Source organism: Scatophagus argus, chromosome 15 (genome assembly GCF_020382885.2).
Source record: "Scatophagus argus isolate fScaArg1 chromosome 15, fScaArg1.pri, whole genome shotgun sequence".
In the NCBI taxonomy this organism is placed as follows: domain Eukaryota; kingdom Metazoa; phylum Chordata; class Actinopteri; family Scatophagidae; genus Scatophagus; species Scatophagus argus.
The window spans coordinates 20,742,409-20,761,365 of NC_058507.1; the positions used below are offsets into that span (position 1 = coordinate 20,742,409).

Here is an 18,957-nt window from a genome sequence, read left to right on the forward strand (position 1 = left end):
TCACGCTGTGTGCGAAAGAGGTCACTAGAGATGATGAAGACCGTTTTGTCAAATCACGTGAACGCACCTCATTTCTACCATGTGACTCGCAACAGCTGATCGGCAGGCGGAACCACGGGAAAACATGGCGCCTTTGCTGGAGCGGTTACCTGTGACAGATTGTCTGAAAGTGAGTACAAAGCGTCATGTTCCTGTGTAATAATAGCAATTTAGTTTTTTTGAATGTTGGCAGTGGATCTTTTTCTTACTGAGAGATCGCCGCAGTATTCGGTGTGGCATTTACTAAGCAGAAAATGGCATCTTTTGGAATCGTTTGTTTTTTTTTCACTAAAGTCAGCAGGCTGTTACTGAAAATATCTGCTTTACTATATCCATTTACTACTTCATGATCAAGTTCATGTAAAGATTAGTCAGCAGCCTGGATATTAGTGTTGTTTTTTGTTGTGTTTCTCCTGCCCTGCAGCAAACTAGAGGCTTTTCCTCTGCCTGTTGCTGAATGCAAGCTGGGATATACCAAATAAGAAAAGATGAAAGATGAAAGTGACATATTTTGTCATTGGAGGGAACTCACTCCAACGAAATTTGTTCTCTGCATTTAACCCACCCAAGTGACGTGCACACACACACAGCAAACCCGGGGCAGTGGGCGACCGCGTGCAGCGCCCGGGGAGCAGTGGGGGTTAGGTACCTTGCTCAAGGGCACCTCAGCCATGGACACCGGGACGGGGAATCGAACCAGCGATCCACCGGTTACGGGTCCGACACCCTAACCGCTGATCCATAAAAAAAAAATACTACCATATGCCAAACTGTAACTTCCCCTTCGGAGATAAATAAAGGAAATGTGATTCTGACTCTGTATTGTCTCGGGTGTAGCTGTGCCACAGGGTGGTGGATGGACTGTGTGGACGGGAGCCTCCCTGCAGAGGGGATTACAGCACCACTTGGAGCCTGGAGGAGTGGCTGGAGCTGCTCAACTTCCTGACAGCTCTGTTCCGCCTGGCGGTGGGGAACAACAGCTCTGATGAAGAGGTGAGACAGCAACAGCAGGACAAGATGGACTGGTTTTTCTTAGCTTGTGGTTGCCAGTTTGATTGGCAATGAAAAGAGAAATGCCTTTGATTATCATGTGAGATTATTGCATATTGTGTCCAAGCGTTTACTGTATTGTTGAATTAAGGGTTGTGTTTTTTGTCAACTCTATCTGAATAATATATACAGCACACAACCTGTGTGAAGGAAGCAGGTGTTTTTACTTAATGAAAGAGATGGATGTGTGGTGACTGTGGTGGTCCGTAGCAGTGAGTGGCTGCTCTCAGGTCAGATTTCCCCCCACCTTGCTGGCTGTGTACAGGTGCTGGCCGGGCTGTCAGGTGTGGGCAGCAGCCATGCAGAGGCTGTGCTGAGTGTGCTGAGAGCCAGACGAGAGGAGATCCACCGCGCTCTGGTGGACAGAACCAACTCCATTTCTTCTGCTACTCTGCAGGACTTTGACTGGCAACTTAAGGTGACTCGATATTCTTGTGTATATGTCGAAATTAAACAAACTAACTCGATTAGATTGTATTTTAAAGAAGTGAATACCTGTGCAGGGCGGCACGATGATGCAGTGGTTGTGGCTTCACACCAAGAGGGTTTTAGGCTCAAATCCCGGTCTGGGCCCTTCTGTGTGGAGTTTGCATGTTCTCCCTGTGCCTGCGTGGGTTTTCTCCGGGTACTCCGGCTTCCTCCCACAATACCAAAAACATGCACATTAGGTTAAATGGCTACTCTAAATTGCCGCTAGGTGTGAGTGTGAGAGTGTGTGGTTGTCTGACTTTGTGTGTCAGCCCTGTGATTGGCTGGCGACCAGTCCAGGGTGAACCCCACCTCTTGCCCATATTTAGCTGGGATAGGTTCCAGCCCCCCTGCGACCCTGATGGATTGAATGCTCTGCACAATTATCTGCACTGCAAACATACAGTTTTAATCTGTTGGCGAAAAAATTCCCCACACAATATCAGACAAAGACATTGCAAACTGATAATATTGAATTATGGTTTTTGTTCTAATCTTTTTATATGTTTGTTTATGTTAGGACTAACAAAATTTCACTGTAGAGGAGTAAGCTTGAAGCTAATGTCATAATGTGATCACAAATACAAATCACATCAACCATATATACACATATCATCATCAACCATCCATAGTTTATAGACTAACTTTAAAATTAAACTGAACCATAAGGATTCTTGGTCATAAAGAGTTTAACATATAAATCTGGAAAGTTCTCTCTGATCAAGTTTTCCTCATCAATATTGCCTTCGAAGGTGATTGATACTTTCAATATAATGCACGATCCAAGGTCAGTTTCAAAAGTACTTAATTTAACAATAACAATGTTTGCAGGATGCGTTTTGTCATTGATTGGTCAAATACTTGTCTGCATCATGTTGTGCCCACTGCAAAGAGCAATGGAGATGCTTTAGATCAGAACCTCACTCTGTAGTCCCATGTTAAAAGGAGAACTATCTGTAGAATTGGATCATTTTTTCCTTTAATTGATCTTCACAGAGTCCTTCATCCTTTTATCCTTTTTAACCTTTCAGATTATTTTACCATTACCATTTCATTCAATATCTGTTGCTGTTCATTTGTGTGTTGCTTTTATGCATTATTTTATCTTTCCCTCAAACTTTATTCGTTGAGTGTGATTGTTCTCCTTGCTTGTATTTTTTTCGTGTTTGTGAATTGTAATGGTAGCTCGAAAAAGTGCTACGTAAATTAGGGTGCTCCAATTGAATGACCACCTATCGTTATTTGTTAGAAAATTACTGGGCGATCAGATACACATATGAAAGAGTTTCTCTGGGCACTGCTGAAATACCATCTTCCTGGACAGAATCATTGAACCAGCTGAATAAAATGTGTTTGGAACCAACAGACTGCCACAAACCTGAAATGAGTTTTGACCACAACAGCGCACATTTTCCCATGCTGTTACTAAATGTTACTATGTGTGAAGCCTACAAAAAATATTAAAAAATTGATGGCTTCCTAGCAGAGCCTTGTTAATATGTTGTGCTGGTTAAACCTGTGTTTAAATCAGCAGGAGGGGCGCTAGCTAGATGTTAGCTGTTAGCAGCCGGTGAGAAGCAGAGCCCTGTGGTTTGTTTGGCTAAAGGTAAACAGGCAAACAGCTAGTAGAGCTAATGGCTAACAGAGAAGCTACACACACAGCAGGACTTAGAGTTTCTGTTCAGAGGAACATGAAGCGTTAAACAGTGAACTGCAGTTTAATGTGATGACACAACAAGTTCACTAAAGTAGATCAGCTGAGTACAGTTTGGAGGTAAAAGTCTTCAGGACATAAAGACCTCAGGATGAAGACTGAGACAACTGACACTGAGACACAGACTTTTTAATACATTTTTGTTATTAAATTCTGTGTCCCTTTTGATTTTTTTCTATCTAAATTCTGTTTTTTACAGATTACAGATAAGTTTTCATTCTGTTTTAAATCTATTTCTTTGAGTCGCTCGGTCAACATTATGACAGCTGCTTGGAGTAGACTTATGCTAATGTTGTGAGTTCATTACCTCAGTAAACACAGATATTGTGAAATACTGTCACCACAGGCTGCTTCTATACAGCTGCAATGTCTAAATTTCATCTGTCCTATATCCTCTTCCTGTCCCCTGTTCTCTCCCTCCAGCTAGCTCTGTCCAGTGATAAAATCGCATCCCTCCACACTCCTCTGCTCGGTCTCAGTCTAGACGTGAGAGAAAACGGAGCCCTCCGATCTGTCACCATGGAGATGAACAGAGAGGAGCTGAACACGCTCATCAGTTCACTTGAGGCTGCCAATAAGGTAGACACACACTAAATACCTGTTTTTGTGTGTGTGTGTGTGTGTGATTTTTATCTCAGATTTAGGATCAGGTCTAGGATGGAGCCAGTGGTCCAGTGATATAAGAGTTGTCTAGTTGTCATGTGAATTAGTATTAGACAGTTAATAAGTATGTTTTATTTTTTATCTTATGTGTTAAGTCTCTATTATTTATTTATTGGAATTACAATATTCATTTTTGAAGTGATGCTCCTCCAATTTAGCTTTGCATTCCTATAATATGCTACAGACAGTTTTAAAAACAGGATAAGAATCAATGCAGCAAAACCAGAGATCAAGTCTTTTTTTGTTCCTCAAAACCTGGAGCCTACATTACCCAGAATGCCTGCAGTCCAGCCTGAGATCCAGGTGTGTCGTGCTGCTAGCAGCTAATGTAGAGCTTTAGCCTGGAGCAGAAATGAAGAGCAGGCTATAGAGACCCAAGTTACACTGACTCAGGTGACATCACTTGAGGACATTTATTTCTTCTGACTTAATCTCTGGAGCCGCACATGGAATTATTAATCTGTAATATAATATGTAGTTCGTTGTGGAAATCTGTAGTCTATCAATAAACAAGCTGTACTCCCAGACACCTGGAAAGGTATTCTGAGGTGTAAAGTTCCCCTTTGGTGGTTTTATAGACTAAATAGCTCTTAAAAAATAGTAGAAAAATACAGATTGAATTTTATCTGCAGACCTTAATTTTAAATATAAATTTAAGGAAAACAAATGTCTGTCTATGACGTCTAGAAATCTTCTGCAGCCCTGTGTGCTTATTATGCAACGCTGTAAGTGGTCCTGAGCCTCTGGAATAAACTAAGAGTCAGTTTTCCAAGGGATACTAGCAGGTTTCAAAAATTACAAATTAGATAGTTGACATTTGTATGGCTTCATGGTTCATTAGGGGAAACAATGCCACCTAAATGCTCCACTATTATGGAGAATAAACACTAGGTGGTAGCATTGTTACAGTATAAAGCTCAAGCTCTTCAATTTACTATGAGAAAATATGAGCACACATAGAATTGGAGGGTATGATCTTGAAAGCTTCGGGTCAAACATCATCACTGTCCACATTCATTTTTTTCCACCTTACGAAGCTGTGTAAAAATTAGATAATAGCTGTGCAGTGTACATTGTCCAGCTGTTTTAGGAAATGACTGTCTTAAACAGTGGCCTTGCAGTCGAGAGCCACAGACAGGGTAGGCAAGTAAGAAAGTACTGAGAGATGGACTTTATACACTTTGTTGGTCTTGGTCTTTCATGTAATTTATAGACAAAAAGATAATTATAGAATAACTTCATCACAGCCTTTTTTTAAGTTTCACTGGATGCATCTTTTGGTTACTTGGAGGCAGAAAACATTATAGTGTTGCCCTTGCCAATATGTTAGCAAACAGTTCTTTATTTAGACTTTTATCTTGCCATATGTCTACATGGCAACATTAACATTCATTTGGAGCCATGTGTAAGTCTGATGTGCTCTCTGCTTTTAGCTCACTTATTGCTGAGATTAACATTCTGGCTATTTGGCCACTCAATGCTGTACTATGCTCTGTTCTTTCTGTTATTTGGTTTTGAGCAGTCAGTGTGCAGTAGGTTTTTATTGAAAACAACTCCCTGCTGCTGCTGTTGGAAATTAGATTGATGAGAGCAGTGAGGGCAAACATGAACAGTAAAGTTTAGGGGCATAAAGCCAAAACACAGAGGTGAAAGGCAGTAAAAAATCCAAAGAGCTGAGGGAAATACAGATCTATTGATAATTCTCTATGACCCCTTTCACATTACAGTCACTTGATTTATTGTTAAATAAACCTAAAAATATGCAGTAATGCGGCTTTAAACACTCTCACTGTTAAAGTAAGGAGATTAAAGCATATCATTTATTTAAATGTCTGAGTATCTGAGTCATTCAATCAAAAAATAATAGTCCAGGCCTTTACAACTTCTGCAGCATTTTAACAAACTTAAAATCATATGCAATCTATAATGTGTACATGTTAGATGTTTACGTGTATGTATCTTGCAGGTGGTGCTGCAGTTAAAATGATTGAAAGATCGTGGCCCCCGATCCTGTTTCGGCCCGTGACTACAGGAAGCCCAACGAATGGATGTCCTGTTGTCAAAAAAAAGATTCTTTGTGGTGATTCCATGTGTTGAAGACACAGAGACAGTTTTTCAGACATAATGATCTGATGAGTTCTGTCCTGAATTTCAGTCATGCATATGAGCAGTTGTATGCTCTCAGTTTGTTTTTGTAAGGCAGTGTTGTATCATGAACATGTCAAGTAAATGTTGCCTTGTCTTTTTGATTCTGTTGTAGCATCCATTCATTTTTTACAAACAGTTGTACAACAGGTACATGTGGTGCTCAGTGTTGGGAAGGTAAAAATTGTTATGGACAGGTTGTTATAATTTTAGGTGACTTTTGTACAGTTTGGACAATTTACCGTATTTTTCGGACTATAAGTCGCACTTTTTTTCATGGTTTGGCTGGTCCTGCGACTTATACTCAGGTGCGACTTATATAATAAAATATATACGGTAATTTCACATGTTCACGCTGACAGTCGCGAGGGGGCGCTCTAGGCTGGTGTGCCAGTATCTGCTACGCTCCTGTACCACCGAAAAATTTAAATTTAAACATAAACTTATAAAGACAACTGAGAAAGACTGAACACAAATGCCCCAAAAAGAAAATCATACCCTGCAGATTACAAGCTGCAAGTAGTGAAATATGCAGCCAAAAACGGTAATGGAGCAGCTGAAAGAAAGTTTGTAGTTAGCGAGAAACTTGTGAGGGACTGGCGAAAAGCGGAGGATACTCTAACTGCAATGAAGAAAACCAAAAAAGCTAATCGCGGGCTAAAAGCTAGATGACCACAGCTAGAGGAACAGGGTTTGGTAAACTTATGTTGTTTATGTTATAGTTATCTGAACATCTGTTGATGTGTTACATTAACATACCAGACACCCATTCAGCCCGTTGTTCTCTAATCTATTGTTGTTGTATCTAATCTATTACTATAATTTACCGTTCAAGATGTAATGTCTGTTCTTGATCTCTGATTTTATAAAATAAATTTCCCCCCAAAAATGCGACTTATAGTCCAGTGCGACTTATATATGTTTTTTTTTTCTTCATTATGCATTTTTTGGCTGGTGCGACTTATACTCCGGAGCGACTTATAGTCCGAAAAATACGGTATATCTGAAAAGTTCTGTTCTATTCTATTTCAGTTAATCAACCCTCCTATAATTCATTTGATTGAGACTGACAAGTCTAGTAAGGTCGATATGCAGTGGTTTTGTGCTGGACTGCATTATATTGAGAGTGTTTCTAATTTTTTGCAATTTCCACACTTGAAGGGAGCATAATAATAGACATACCTCTGAATTTAATGCAGCCCAGTTAAACACAACCTCCAACGATCACCTCAATGATAAACATCATTTTATGCTAGTGCAAAACAAAACTTAACATTGAAGGCACTGTGAAAATGTATAGCAGAACAGCTCTGTTGGATTGCACAGACATTAATATCACTGAATAACATTAATCGTATGTTTACAATATTCTGGTTTTGACAATCATATGTATGTTCTTTGACATACACCACCCACCTAAACCTTGCAGTTCCCCTTCCCCCATGGCAAAAACAGCTAAGGAATGTCTCAAGGTCCATAGCTTGTAGACTCCGCAGATCCCAACCCAATCAAGAATCTGTGGGATGCACCGGAACAAGCCAAATCAACTCTCAATGCATAGGACCCAAAGTGTCCATATTTCCAATCACGATGACCTGTGTCCCTTCCCCTGACCAGACAGAGCTTTGGCAGCACAAGGAGGACCTACAAAGTATTAAGCATGTTGTGCTAATGTTGTGGCTGGATTTGATATAAATTAGTACCGCTGTGACAAGGCTTAGGACAGTTCTTTTCAGTGATAGTCCATCAGATAAATCAGCTGCCTGATACAGCAGTAAAATCAATATTGTTATATAATTTGTTTGATAATAAATAAGAAATCTCAGTGTACCCATCACTTTGTTGGTATGGCATGCTCTAATTGCATTTCTCAGTACTGTATGTACTTCTAAAATGAAATATAAACTGAGAGTTCAGTAGGGGCCAACAGATAATTATTGACCTGAGACCTGACACTGACAAATCTATTTTTGGCTTGTCAAGATGTCAAATTCATCTGTCAAAGTATATGAATCAGAATCTATCTAATATTTATATAAAGCCCTTAAATGAGTCAAATCAAGTAAATATCTTAGTACCTTACTCGTAACAGCCATATTCTCCCACTGTAGCTCAGTAAGGCAATGCAATGCAGCTTGAGTAGAGCCCCACTTGATTTGATTTACTCAGACTGCCTCGTAATAACAAAATTTTAGGTTATACTGTTGCATAGAAAGAGGACCTATATTTAAAAGAGATGTTTTCTACACTCTGAGCAGCAAAGACAGCCATGTTTACATAGGCTAAAAGGAGAAATAGCTGAGAACTAAAATAATTAAATCTAAGAGAAGGCAGGGAGGGCACAGCATGGTGACGTTTGTGTCCAGGCTGCAGCCTTCCAGTCGATTACACAACCGACTGTCTGATTAATAATGAGAATGGGCACAACTGCGGACAGACACAGTCATGCTAAATGTGCTAATGGCATTCGTCTTCACTCCAGAGCCTCAAGTTAATCATGAGAATGAGCGCTGCTGCTGTCAACTGCAGACATGCTAACTGGACTAATGGCATTCTCCTCCAGCCACCACGGTTTCACTCCACAGTCTCTATAAAGATCCGATAAGTCAGCGGTGTAAAACAGGCAGTCAGTACTGTTCTAAATCAGAGCTATTAAAGACAGATTTCAAACAAATGGTCTTACAGTATGGTTAATAGGCTTCTTGCACCTGAACTTTACAGGTACATTTAATAGAACAAGAATTTTAAATGGCTCGGTATTGTGTTATCAGTGTAAACTGTACTCTGGTGCACAGACAACACGTAGTTATGCAAGACACTTTTAGCTATGCAAACTTATTGTTATTAAATGGAGAAAAGGGATGATTGCCAAAAATATATACTGCTGTTTGGAGAGAAACAAACTCTATGAAGTTTCAAGTGTTTGAAAGATTATTTCTCTTTTGTACTGCAGAGAATTGACAACTGACAACCTCATTGGCGCAAATGTTCGGATTACTCTAATTTGCTGGGGAGAGGGGTATGCTGACAGTGTATCTTCTGTAAATTTTGGTTAAACTGATTTAGGCCATATGGAATAATATTTTCAACTCTTATTGGCTCATATATAGCAAATGGATTTTTTTCCTTCTTTTAGAAAAATCTGCCTCCTGTGAGCAAAAAGTCTGTCAGTAAATGCATGTGACTTGTCTTTTTTCTGTTTCAAATGAGACTACTTTTTTTTCTTCAAACCTCCATCTGTTTCATGCAAAACACAACAGCCTTGGGGACAACATCTTTTTGTTGGGCCCTGTTGTGGAGTGTAGTACGGTAATTATTAATCATTGAAGAACTGAATAAAACTTCTTAATCAAGTTTAGTAAGAAATGGGGCACCAAAGGGAAAATCCAGACCAATAACCAACATAACAAGTTCAGTCTTAAATGGAGCGTCTGCTTGACATTGTCAACATCTGAAAGGTATTGCATGGTAGGGTGAACAGGGAAGGTGTGAAGATGAGCACTGACCCTGTCAACCAGCTCTTTATCACAACACACAAGCACAACCAGGACAACTCCTCTTTAATAGGATTTATTAACATTAGCAACATTAATTACAAATCAGTGTCACACTCATACACTATGACTACTAACTACGGCTACAGACATCAAGCAAGCAAGCAGTGTGTGTGTGTGTGTGTGTGCGTGTGTGTGTGCAGGTGAGAAAAGCAAGATGGCAGATGTGACTCGGTGGAGTCATGTCACGCGGGAGTTGACAAAACAAGATCACCAGTCCTTACCAACAAAGGGAGAGGGAGTGATTGATGTGGGAAAACTCTCAACCATTTGAACAGTCTAAACATCCTGGGTGGTGTTAATGTAAGAATGGTGTACGAGTGAGGGTGGTGTTTTGAGATGAATGGTAATGTTCACCCTGCAAATTACGGTCTGCATTGATTTGCCAAGATTGAGTATACCTCATGCAACCTCTGCAAAAAACTGTTGTAACGCAGACTCATTTTTGAATTTGGTGTCAAGTAAACCCAAATGTATTGTGAGGGTCTGCTGGAAACGTCTGGCGGAACCCTCCATCAGGGGGATCTTCAACTCACTCTTCCGGGAGAACTTTGACCAGATCCCAAGGGAGGCTGGGGACAGTGAGTCTGAGTGGACCATGCTCTCCACCTCCATTGTGGAAGCTACTGCTCGGAGCTGTGGTCATAAGGTCTCTGGTGCCTGTTGTGACGGCAATCCCCCAAACCCGCTGGTGGACACCAGAAGTAAGGGATGCCGTCAAGCTGAAGAAGGAGTCCTATCGAGCCTGGTTGGCTTGTGGGACCCCGAGGCAGCTGACGGGTATCAGAGAGCCAAGCGTGCTGCAGCCCGAGTGGTTGTGGAAGCCAAAAATTTGGGTCTGGGAGGAGTTCGGGGAGGCCATGGAGGAGGATTATTGGTCGGCCTCGAGGAAGTTCTGGCAAACTGTCCGCCGCCTCAGGAGGGGGAAGCAGTGCCCTGCTAATACTGTTTACAGTGGAAGTGGGGAGCTGCTGACTTCAACTGGGGATATTGTTGGACGGCGGAAGGGATACTTCGAAGATCTCCTCAATCGCGCTGACACGTCTTCCGTCATGGAAGCGGAAGCTGGGGACTCAGAGGTGGATCCACTCATTAGCCAAGCTGCCTTGGACTGGCAGACCGGGGTGGTGGTCCCTCTTTTTAAGAAAGGGGACTGGAGGGTGTGTTACACTCTACATATGTTTTGTGGACTTGGAGAAGGCATTCAACCGTGTTCCTTGCGGCATCCTGAGGGAGGTGCTCCAGGAGTATGGGGTCAGGGGCCCTTTGCTAAGGGCTGTGCGGTTTCTGTACTCCCAGAGCAGGAGTCTGGTCTGTTGGCTTCTTCAAGCCAGGACCTTCAGCACACACTGCAGCCGAGTGCAAAGCGGCTGAGATGAGAATCAGCAAATCCGATTCCATGGTTCTCAACCGGAAAAAGGTGGTCTGCCCCTTCCAGGTTGGAGGAGAGTTCCTGCCTGGATGGATGTATGGATGGATGGTGTCAAGTAGTGTGAGGAAGTTGATACGCCTGCCTTATACCTCCCTATACCTAGGGCACTGACCTCTGGACCAGGTAGGATAAGGATGTCAAAAAGGCAGGGCATGGGATGTTGTGAGTGGTGGTGGATTAGATTAGATTAGATTAGATTAGTTTCTCCATGTCCTGGTTCATGGCTCTCAGGGCATTAGCACGGCTTTTGCCTCTCGGGTTTCTTTGTTTAGGGCTTAGTTTGGGGTGACCTCACGCTCTTGGCTGGGCGATGCTCGATTGCACTGGTTTCATTTGGACCATCATTTGGTCACCATCACCCTGGTTTTGCTCTTCAACCTGGTGGGGAGGTGATTGATGCTTCTGAGGCCTCGCTCTGACGTCAAGTCCTAGGTCACCATTCTCTGAGGCTTGGATCCCCAGGATGCTAGCATCAACTCAAGGACTGCTGTGCCCTCTACTAGGGTGCATGTGCATCTCCCATGCCAGCTGCACATACTTCTTGATTTCCTGTAGTACTTGGGGGTGGGGTGCGGGGGGTGTTTCTTCGGCACAATGGCAAAGGCACTGAGGCATGGAAGCTTTGTCGGTATACAGCAAATATTTCTTGCTTAGGGCTTTCCAGAGATTTGAGTTTCTGTCTCGAGTTTCATGTGGCAGCGTTTCCATGAACACATGAACACTCCTAGACGGGGTCTTCCAGACTAACTTGAGCTTTAAACGCAATGGGGCATTGCCCAAGTTGACCAGAGAGCGTTTGAATTCCCGGAGGTGGTCATCAATGCTAGCCTCTGGGCTACTTGGGTCAAAATGCTCCATGCCCTTGGCGAGGTACTCAAGCTGTCATATGCGTAAACCTTGGAGCTGATATGACCTTTAACCATCTGAGCCCGAACTGCCAGAGTCTCTCAGGTCGCTGTAGCAATGAGGATGACTTCTTCCCCGTGGCTGTGGGGATGGATTTCTATTGAAATAAAGACATAGATGTCACAAAGCATACAGCTCATAAGCTAGAGGGAACCTGAGGTGGTCTGCACCACTGTGGCTGTGGAAGTAACTTCCCCCTCTTATGTTGAAACGTGCATGACTGAGGGTCAATGGGAGCACAGCCTCAGGGCATGAACTGACTGGGTCACCCAATGCACACTTAGAGGTTGTGCCATGAGGGGCAGCTTGGAATCTAGTGTGCCCTAGAGGATGGGAAGTGGACTGGTGTCTGAGTTGGAGGGCTTCCGTCCTCCAAGACAGGGCTGTTTCACTTTGAAACATTTGCCATGGCAGCAGCTGTGTCTGCCTGATCACTGCAGTCCCCTCCATGCCTATATTCTGCTTCTCACTGGGCACAGTGAACATCTGCATGTAGGATCACAAGGTCCTTGTGTGCATGCTCCAAATCAGCTTGTACACTTTGCACTTTCTGCCACATTCTGGTGTTTTCTCTCTGCAGCTAGGTGATTTGTGCTTGATGCTCTGCAGCTTGCAGTTAGACCCTGCAATGACAGATCATTAACATTCAGCCCACCATGTCCTAGATGATGCACTCTTTCCAACCAGATTGTTGGTGCTGTTGGTAGTTCCTGTGAAGCATTGTGGCAGTTGCTCAGACTGGAGCTGCTGAGTCTGTCTTGCTCTTCTGTAGAGCAAGGATGTCCTTCAGATCTGTGTCTAGTGGCCTCTTCAGCTCCAACTGGGGTGTCTGGGAATTCACCTCACAATCTGTGAGCGAATAGAGCTAGACTGCTGGCTTGAATGCACAGGTGACATAGCCAACCTGTGACTTACAAGTTGCAATACTATGCTGTGGAGCTTTCCACCACCTAATCAGGTAGGGGTCAGTTAGGGGTTTACCACTTCAGAATTAGAATCAGAATAATCTTTATTGTTATTATACTACAAGTATAATGAAATTCTGTGTGGCTTCTCTCCATAGAAGATATAGACACGGTTTTATCTGTACATACTGAAAAACAGTATGAAACAGAATAAAAAAAGAAAACAAAGTCAGTGTAGCAGCGAAATCATGCATTTTACAAAGATTTACAGATGCAAAGTAAAAATACAAGAAGACTCTTAGTGCAAAATTACTGTGGTCCATGCAAATTGTTTGCACTTTGTCACTTCTATGGGTAGTAACTATGCTGCTGTGTTAGGGATCTACTGAAAGTAGTGATGCTCTGCTACAGCCTTACTAACCAGTACTACACATCTAAGACAAACCACAAATCACATAGCACATATGCTTGGCAAGTAGCAAAGAGAAGTAACAGAGAAAAGGAATAAATTGAAGAACCTTTTCTAAAGTAATGAATAATTCAAAAATGATGCATTCTGGGTTATGCACGGATCTTGTGCTAAACCTGGTATTTTCAGGGTCTCACATGGGGCACCATTATGATGTGCTGTGTAGGAGCAATTATGGTCACCAATATTGATTACTAATAAACTAAGATAATTATTAATCATTGAATAAGGCTTTTTAATAAAGATTAATAAGATGTGGGGCACCACTAGGAAAACCCAGACCAATAACCAAAATAGTGAGTTAAATTTCAAAGGGGTGTTCACTTGAAAATGTCAAAAACTTAAAGATATCGGCACTGTAGGGTGAACAGGGAAGATGTGATGGCGAAAGAGTGGAAAGAGTGCATCAACCAGCTCACAACATACAGGTAAAATCAGGAAAGCTTCTCTTTAATATAGCAGGATTTATTAACATTAGCAACATTAATTGCAAATCAGTATCACTTCTGTTCATAAATCATATCATCCCCATGACTACTAACTATGGCTTCAGGTTAGGAAAGCAAGATGATGAATGAGACTCGGTGGAGTGACGTTACGTGGGAGTTGAGAGAACAAGATGGCAGACATAGTTTGGTGTCTCAATATTAAATGTGTGTTCTTAGCAACAAAGTAGGGTGGAGGGGGGTGGATGATCCGAGTGGGAGATAACGTTTCCATTTTGACCATCTACACACCCCTGACAGTGTAAACATAATAATTTGTTGGTTAGTAAGTAAGGATTGAGAAGAAGAGGGAGAAGCAGCATTCACAGTCTCCAAAACAATAGGTAAACAAACAATAACGTGTGCAAGCAACAAGGGAAAACAGCAATTAACAAAACAAAACACACTCTGATTAACTTCTTCTGCCCAGAGCTAAAAGCCTCTTACTATTCTTTTCTGTGGATGAAGTTCATGGCTGTGACCTTGCTGATGCAGACGAGGTGGCAGGTCCATAGTGCTAATGGCATTACCGGTGGCTAATCTCCTCTGCGTGGTGATAGAGGGAAAGCGACGTCTACGTGGTGAAGAAGAGCGGTCCTTCTTCGTCTTGGAAAGATGCAGAGCGAGTTGGCTACTCCTTCCGTATCTGCAGGCATCTGACACTCTGAGAGGGGACAATCTGTGGCTTTCGTCATCAGGAATCCAGATGGTGTGTGTGTTTCTTCACACAGGGTTGGCCTTGGCGGATCTCACCCAAAGGCAGCTGTGGATTTGAGGCAGCTCAGCAGGTTAGCTAACATGGAGCATGCTGGGAAAGGTAATCCCAACCAAGTTCTTCGTCTGTTTTGGACTATGGTTTCTCAGGCTTTGGTTTTGCATGTAGGCCAGGGAAGGCCTTCTTTGTTTAAAGACTGCTGGTGAGGCACAATAGCCCCTATTAACAACCCCTACCCCTATGTGATCACATGGGATGGCATATAAAGCATGCAGTAGCACGTAACTTTCAAGGACATACAGCCTGTAATTCAACGCATTTTAAGTTTTCAAGGTACATTTACTGTCATCCACATTGCATAAGTTCTGGATGTGCAGGAAAGGATGACGTCAGGTGACTTTTGTCATGTGAACTCGGTAGTCATAGCCATGTGACTGTTAGTTTCAGTTACATTTTGGCATAAAAACTACTTGGTTGGGTTTGGAAAAGATCAAGATCACAACAAACCCATTATGGTGACTTTTGGCTTCTCATAAGACTCAAACACTGGCATGCTGGGTAATAGTCCTGCATTTGTTTGACCTGTCCATTGCCCCAACCTGCTCTATGTACGGACTGCTCTTTGTACTTCATCACCTGACATTTGTTTCTCCATGATATTTACACCTAAATTAACAAGAGAAAAGCAAAAAATGCATCATGATAACATATAATATGAGCAATGAAAAAAAACAAAACTCAAACATTCTCCTGTGTGACATATTTTGGGATAAGCCAGCAAAAATACACTGTATATGTAGTTGGTAGAGATGTCAGCAATTTTATTTAAACTCTATACTTAGAATTCTCTATGAATTGACACAAATTATTTTGTGTTTCCTCCCTCTTGCATGCATCCATATGCTCCCACTCTTGTCCCCCTCTCTCACACACACAGACATCCACCCAACCACTCCTGCAGTGTCTTACACACACACACACACACACACACACACATACAGACACAAACACAACCATACCCCATTCCATTTCAGAGCACATATAGAGCATGAGAGAAAAACTGTACAGTATTTTTACACAATAAGAGTCCAACACATGCCCTCCTTCTCCACAGCCTGTGGGCAAACCAGTTGTTCAGGGTTTTCCATTAGCTTGTGTGTCCACAGAAAACATGTGTCCATCTGCTCTGGGTCCTTTGTTGTGAAGAAAGCCAAGTTGTTTTCTTTTTCCTTTTTTTATTTTTCGCCTCCTGTCCGTCCACAAAGCTGTGCCCAGAAACAGCAACACTGACAGCGTGGAGACTTGCCTCGCAGGAGTTTTTTTTTTTTCAGCATTGAATTCAAAAGATTGTCATCGTAATGCTGGAATGTCAATCTACAATCTACGCTTAGATATTGGTAGTGTACTTTAGAGCCCCAGAAAATTTCCTTAAGAGTCCACTGCTGTTTCTGGTTCTCCTTGTTTGTCTTAATCTACAAAAGTACAAGATGATTTGTGTTAAATTTTACTCACTAGATAGAAGTTAAACCCTGTGAAAATATTGAGATTCTCGGTAAAGGCACAATATTCAGCCATGAGGAAAGAGCACACTGCTACTATTGTGTCCCGTCTGTTTTTTCTTTTTTTTTTCTTTTTTAAATTTTTTTGTTGTTGCTTTTTTTGTTTAAAGCCCTGATAAGACAAGCAGTTCACATTTGTCCTACGATTTGCCATTCTATGCTGCAACAGTTCACAACTGCGGAAAACTTTTTACAGTTTGATTTTGCATCTGATAATTTCTTCTTATTTTTGGCCTTAGTTTCTATCAGTAAAAGTGAGAAAGTAGGAACATTAGTCTCTGAGGCTAACTCACCCACCAAATGTGTCCCCATCTCATATTGGGGATAACAGCTGGTTTGTATACAACCTGTTTGATTTTCTGGATGCTTGTTTGTTACTTGACGTGTCTCAGTTTGAGAATGCGTTCTCAGATCGCAGCAATTTACCTAATGATTACAGTGTTAGCATCTAGCTGATAGATAGTATGGCCAAAGCTTTGAAAATAGGGCCAAAGTTGTAACAGGCTGGAATTATCCTTCAGGAGAACTCAGCTGTTGATCCACATTCACATCTCACTGCATACAAACACTCTCAGGGACCACTGACCAAAACAGAAGTGATTCCATTCTTTACTATTTGCATATGTCTCAATGCCAGCAACTCTAATTTCCTGTTTGTTTTATGAGTTTTATAAAAATAAAACCACCAGAATTGTTTGCTGAGAAAAACTCTCTTAGGCTTACCAAGCAAAATGTAGGATAAATCTCTGATCAGAAAAAGGGTTTACACAAATACACGTCTTAGTTTGTTGGAAAGATTACTTTTGAAATGTAAGATTACTATTGATCACGTTAAAAATATAATAAGTCATGTAATCATTTTACTTACCCCACCAAAATAAAGTAATGACAATTGGTTACTTTGTACTACTTTTCTTACAAATGTTTTAAAGTCATAAAACATAAATATGTAGTCTGCTGAACTGAAAAACACCTTGAACACATAAATATAATAAGTCAAACAATCAAATCACAGCAAACAGTGTACATTAATTTGACTGGCAGACAAGAGGTGGTTGCAAATTCAAACATGAGAACTAATAAAAGACAAACAAATTTGAGTGCATACTTCCCACAGCGCAATGGTGTTGCACTCGATTGCGTGCCGTTGGCTTTGCTGATGTGCATTGTCCAGACACATGAAGAAAAGAAAGTATTCCTGTATACTGAAAAAATGCAAAGCAATAAAATAAATGTTATATTCTACACATAAGCTTTTTACCAAAAATGATATGCTGGCATGTTACCCCTTTGTAATCACCAACGTTTTGATTAGTATCGTTTTTTTCTCAATAACTTTAACAGATTCTGATTACATGGAACTCTTTACATTTGACTGAAAAAGTTAAATGACAGATGTAAATTGCAGATCTGTGACAGGACACAAACTTTTATGCAAGTCACACTTGGTACATAGTGCTTCATGTACTTAACCTCTATACCCTCTCATGTTCCACCTCACTATATACAGCGAGGGACAGGCTACTTCCTGTACTGCATATAATTCACAAGGTGAGGAATCCTAATATAGTGGACTGCCTAGTGGCTACATACACTTGCTGTCCTCACCACTAGTTTGTCACCAAAAATGTATTTTGGGGTGCCCTTTTAGCTCAGCCCAAGGGGTATATGCTCCATCCACTGAGAACGAGTCCTGGGTTCAATTCCTACCTTTGCCGCATATCTGCCCCTCAGTGTCTCCCCAGTTCTGTGTCTATGCACGGCTTTCTAATCAAATGAAGGCTGAAAAAAGCTCAAAAAAAGATCTTTAATTACTGCGGTAATGGAGTTTGAACAAATTCAGACTTGGCTCTTACAGCCAATACCTGTCCCTGATTACATAAGCCATGATAATAAAAGGCAATCCACTGGAAAATAATTTGACCTAATGCTGACCACATATTGTCCTTTCGTTTAACACACTGGGATGAATGAAGCTCTATGCAAATGTAACAGTTAGTATAACTTCAGGTATGTAATAAAAACATTCTAACTGTAACGTCAAGGTGTTTCAACACCAGCAGCGTGTTTTATCAGGGCTTGAAATTTGTGTGGTGACATCACTGGTCATTCCTTACCTGATTTCTTTTTAAGAAAATTACATTGTACATGCTCACAGATGTGAGAAAATCGTAGGTATAAATTTGGCTGCAATGTTCTTGAGAAATTAGTGGAATTCCAATTAATATCGGTCCTGTATTACATTAAATGCAATGATTGTTCGAAAGCATACAGTATAATGATTATAATACAGAGTGGCTCAGCAGAGCCATGCAAAGCTTTTTTTTTTTTTTTTTTTTTTTTTTTTTAACAGAAATGGAAGGAAGTTTGAGTTTGAGTTTGGTTTATGTGCATAAGTCAGCTGGAACACTGAGCTTTGAACAAATAAGGACTATCGTATGATGATGGAATTCAACCAAAAGTCTTAAAAGTCTTAAAAGTAGTTACCTGCTTGTTTTGCACTGGGCTTCCATTTCTCTTGTTTTTTGACCAAATTAAAATTGTGTTCCATTCACATGCAAAAAGTAAGATAACAGAAGCTAAGAAAAATGGATATGAAAGATCATTGCCCTTCAAGTTGGAGTCACTAAGGACTTTTTGGCAAGTTTGAACAGATACCATACAATACCATACCTTTACTGTCTTTTTATTTCTATATTATTTTTTTAAATCTATATCTATATTGTATGGATGAGTACAGCAAAAAGTGATAGGATTTTTAATAAATTATAACTCTGTTTTATATATATGTATATATATGTATGTATATACACACACACACATATATATATTATCTTTATATGTATATATATA

At 41.1% G+C, this 18,957-nt stretch overlaps 2 protein-coding genes across 2 annotated transcripts in view; one reads left to right on the forward strand and one right to left on the reverse strand.

Annotated features, from left to right (window-relative positions):
* Positions 1–86, reverse strand: part of atp10d (ATPase phospholipid transporting 10D) — a 31,210-nt gene extending 31,124 nt beyond the window's left edge. The window contains exon 1 of the mRNA XM_046414025.1: positions 5–86. The gene's annotated coding sequence lies outside the window, so the exon portion shown is untranslated. The remainder of the gene's footprint in view (positions 1–4) is intronic.
* Positions 17–6,183, forward strand: commd8 (COMM domain containing 8). Its single transcript, XM_046414027.1, has 5 exons — positions 17–169; positions 877–1,032; positions 1,355–1,507; positions 3,695–3,850; positions 5,901–6,183. Exons 1-5 carry the CDS (start codon positions 125–127, stop codon positions 5,919–5,921), a joined length of 531 nt encoding a protein of 176 aa, XP_046269983.1. The 5' UTR covers positions 17–124; the 3' UTR covers positions 5,922–6,183.
* Positions 6,184–18,957: the final 12,774 nt, after the last annotated feature.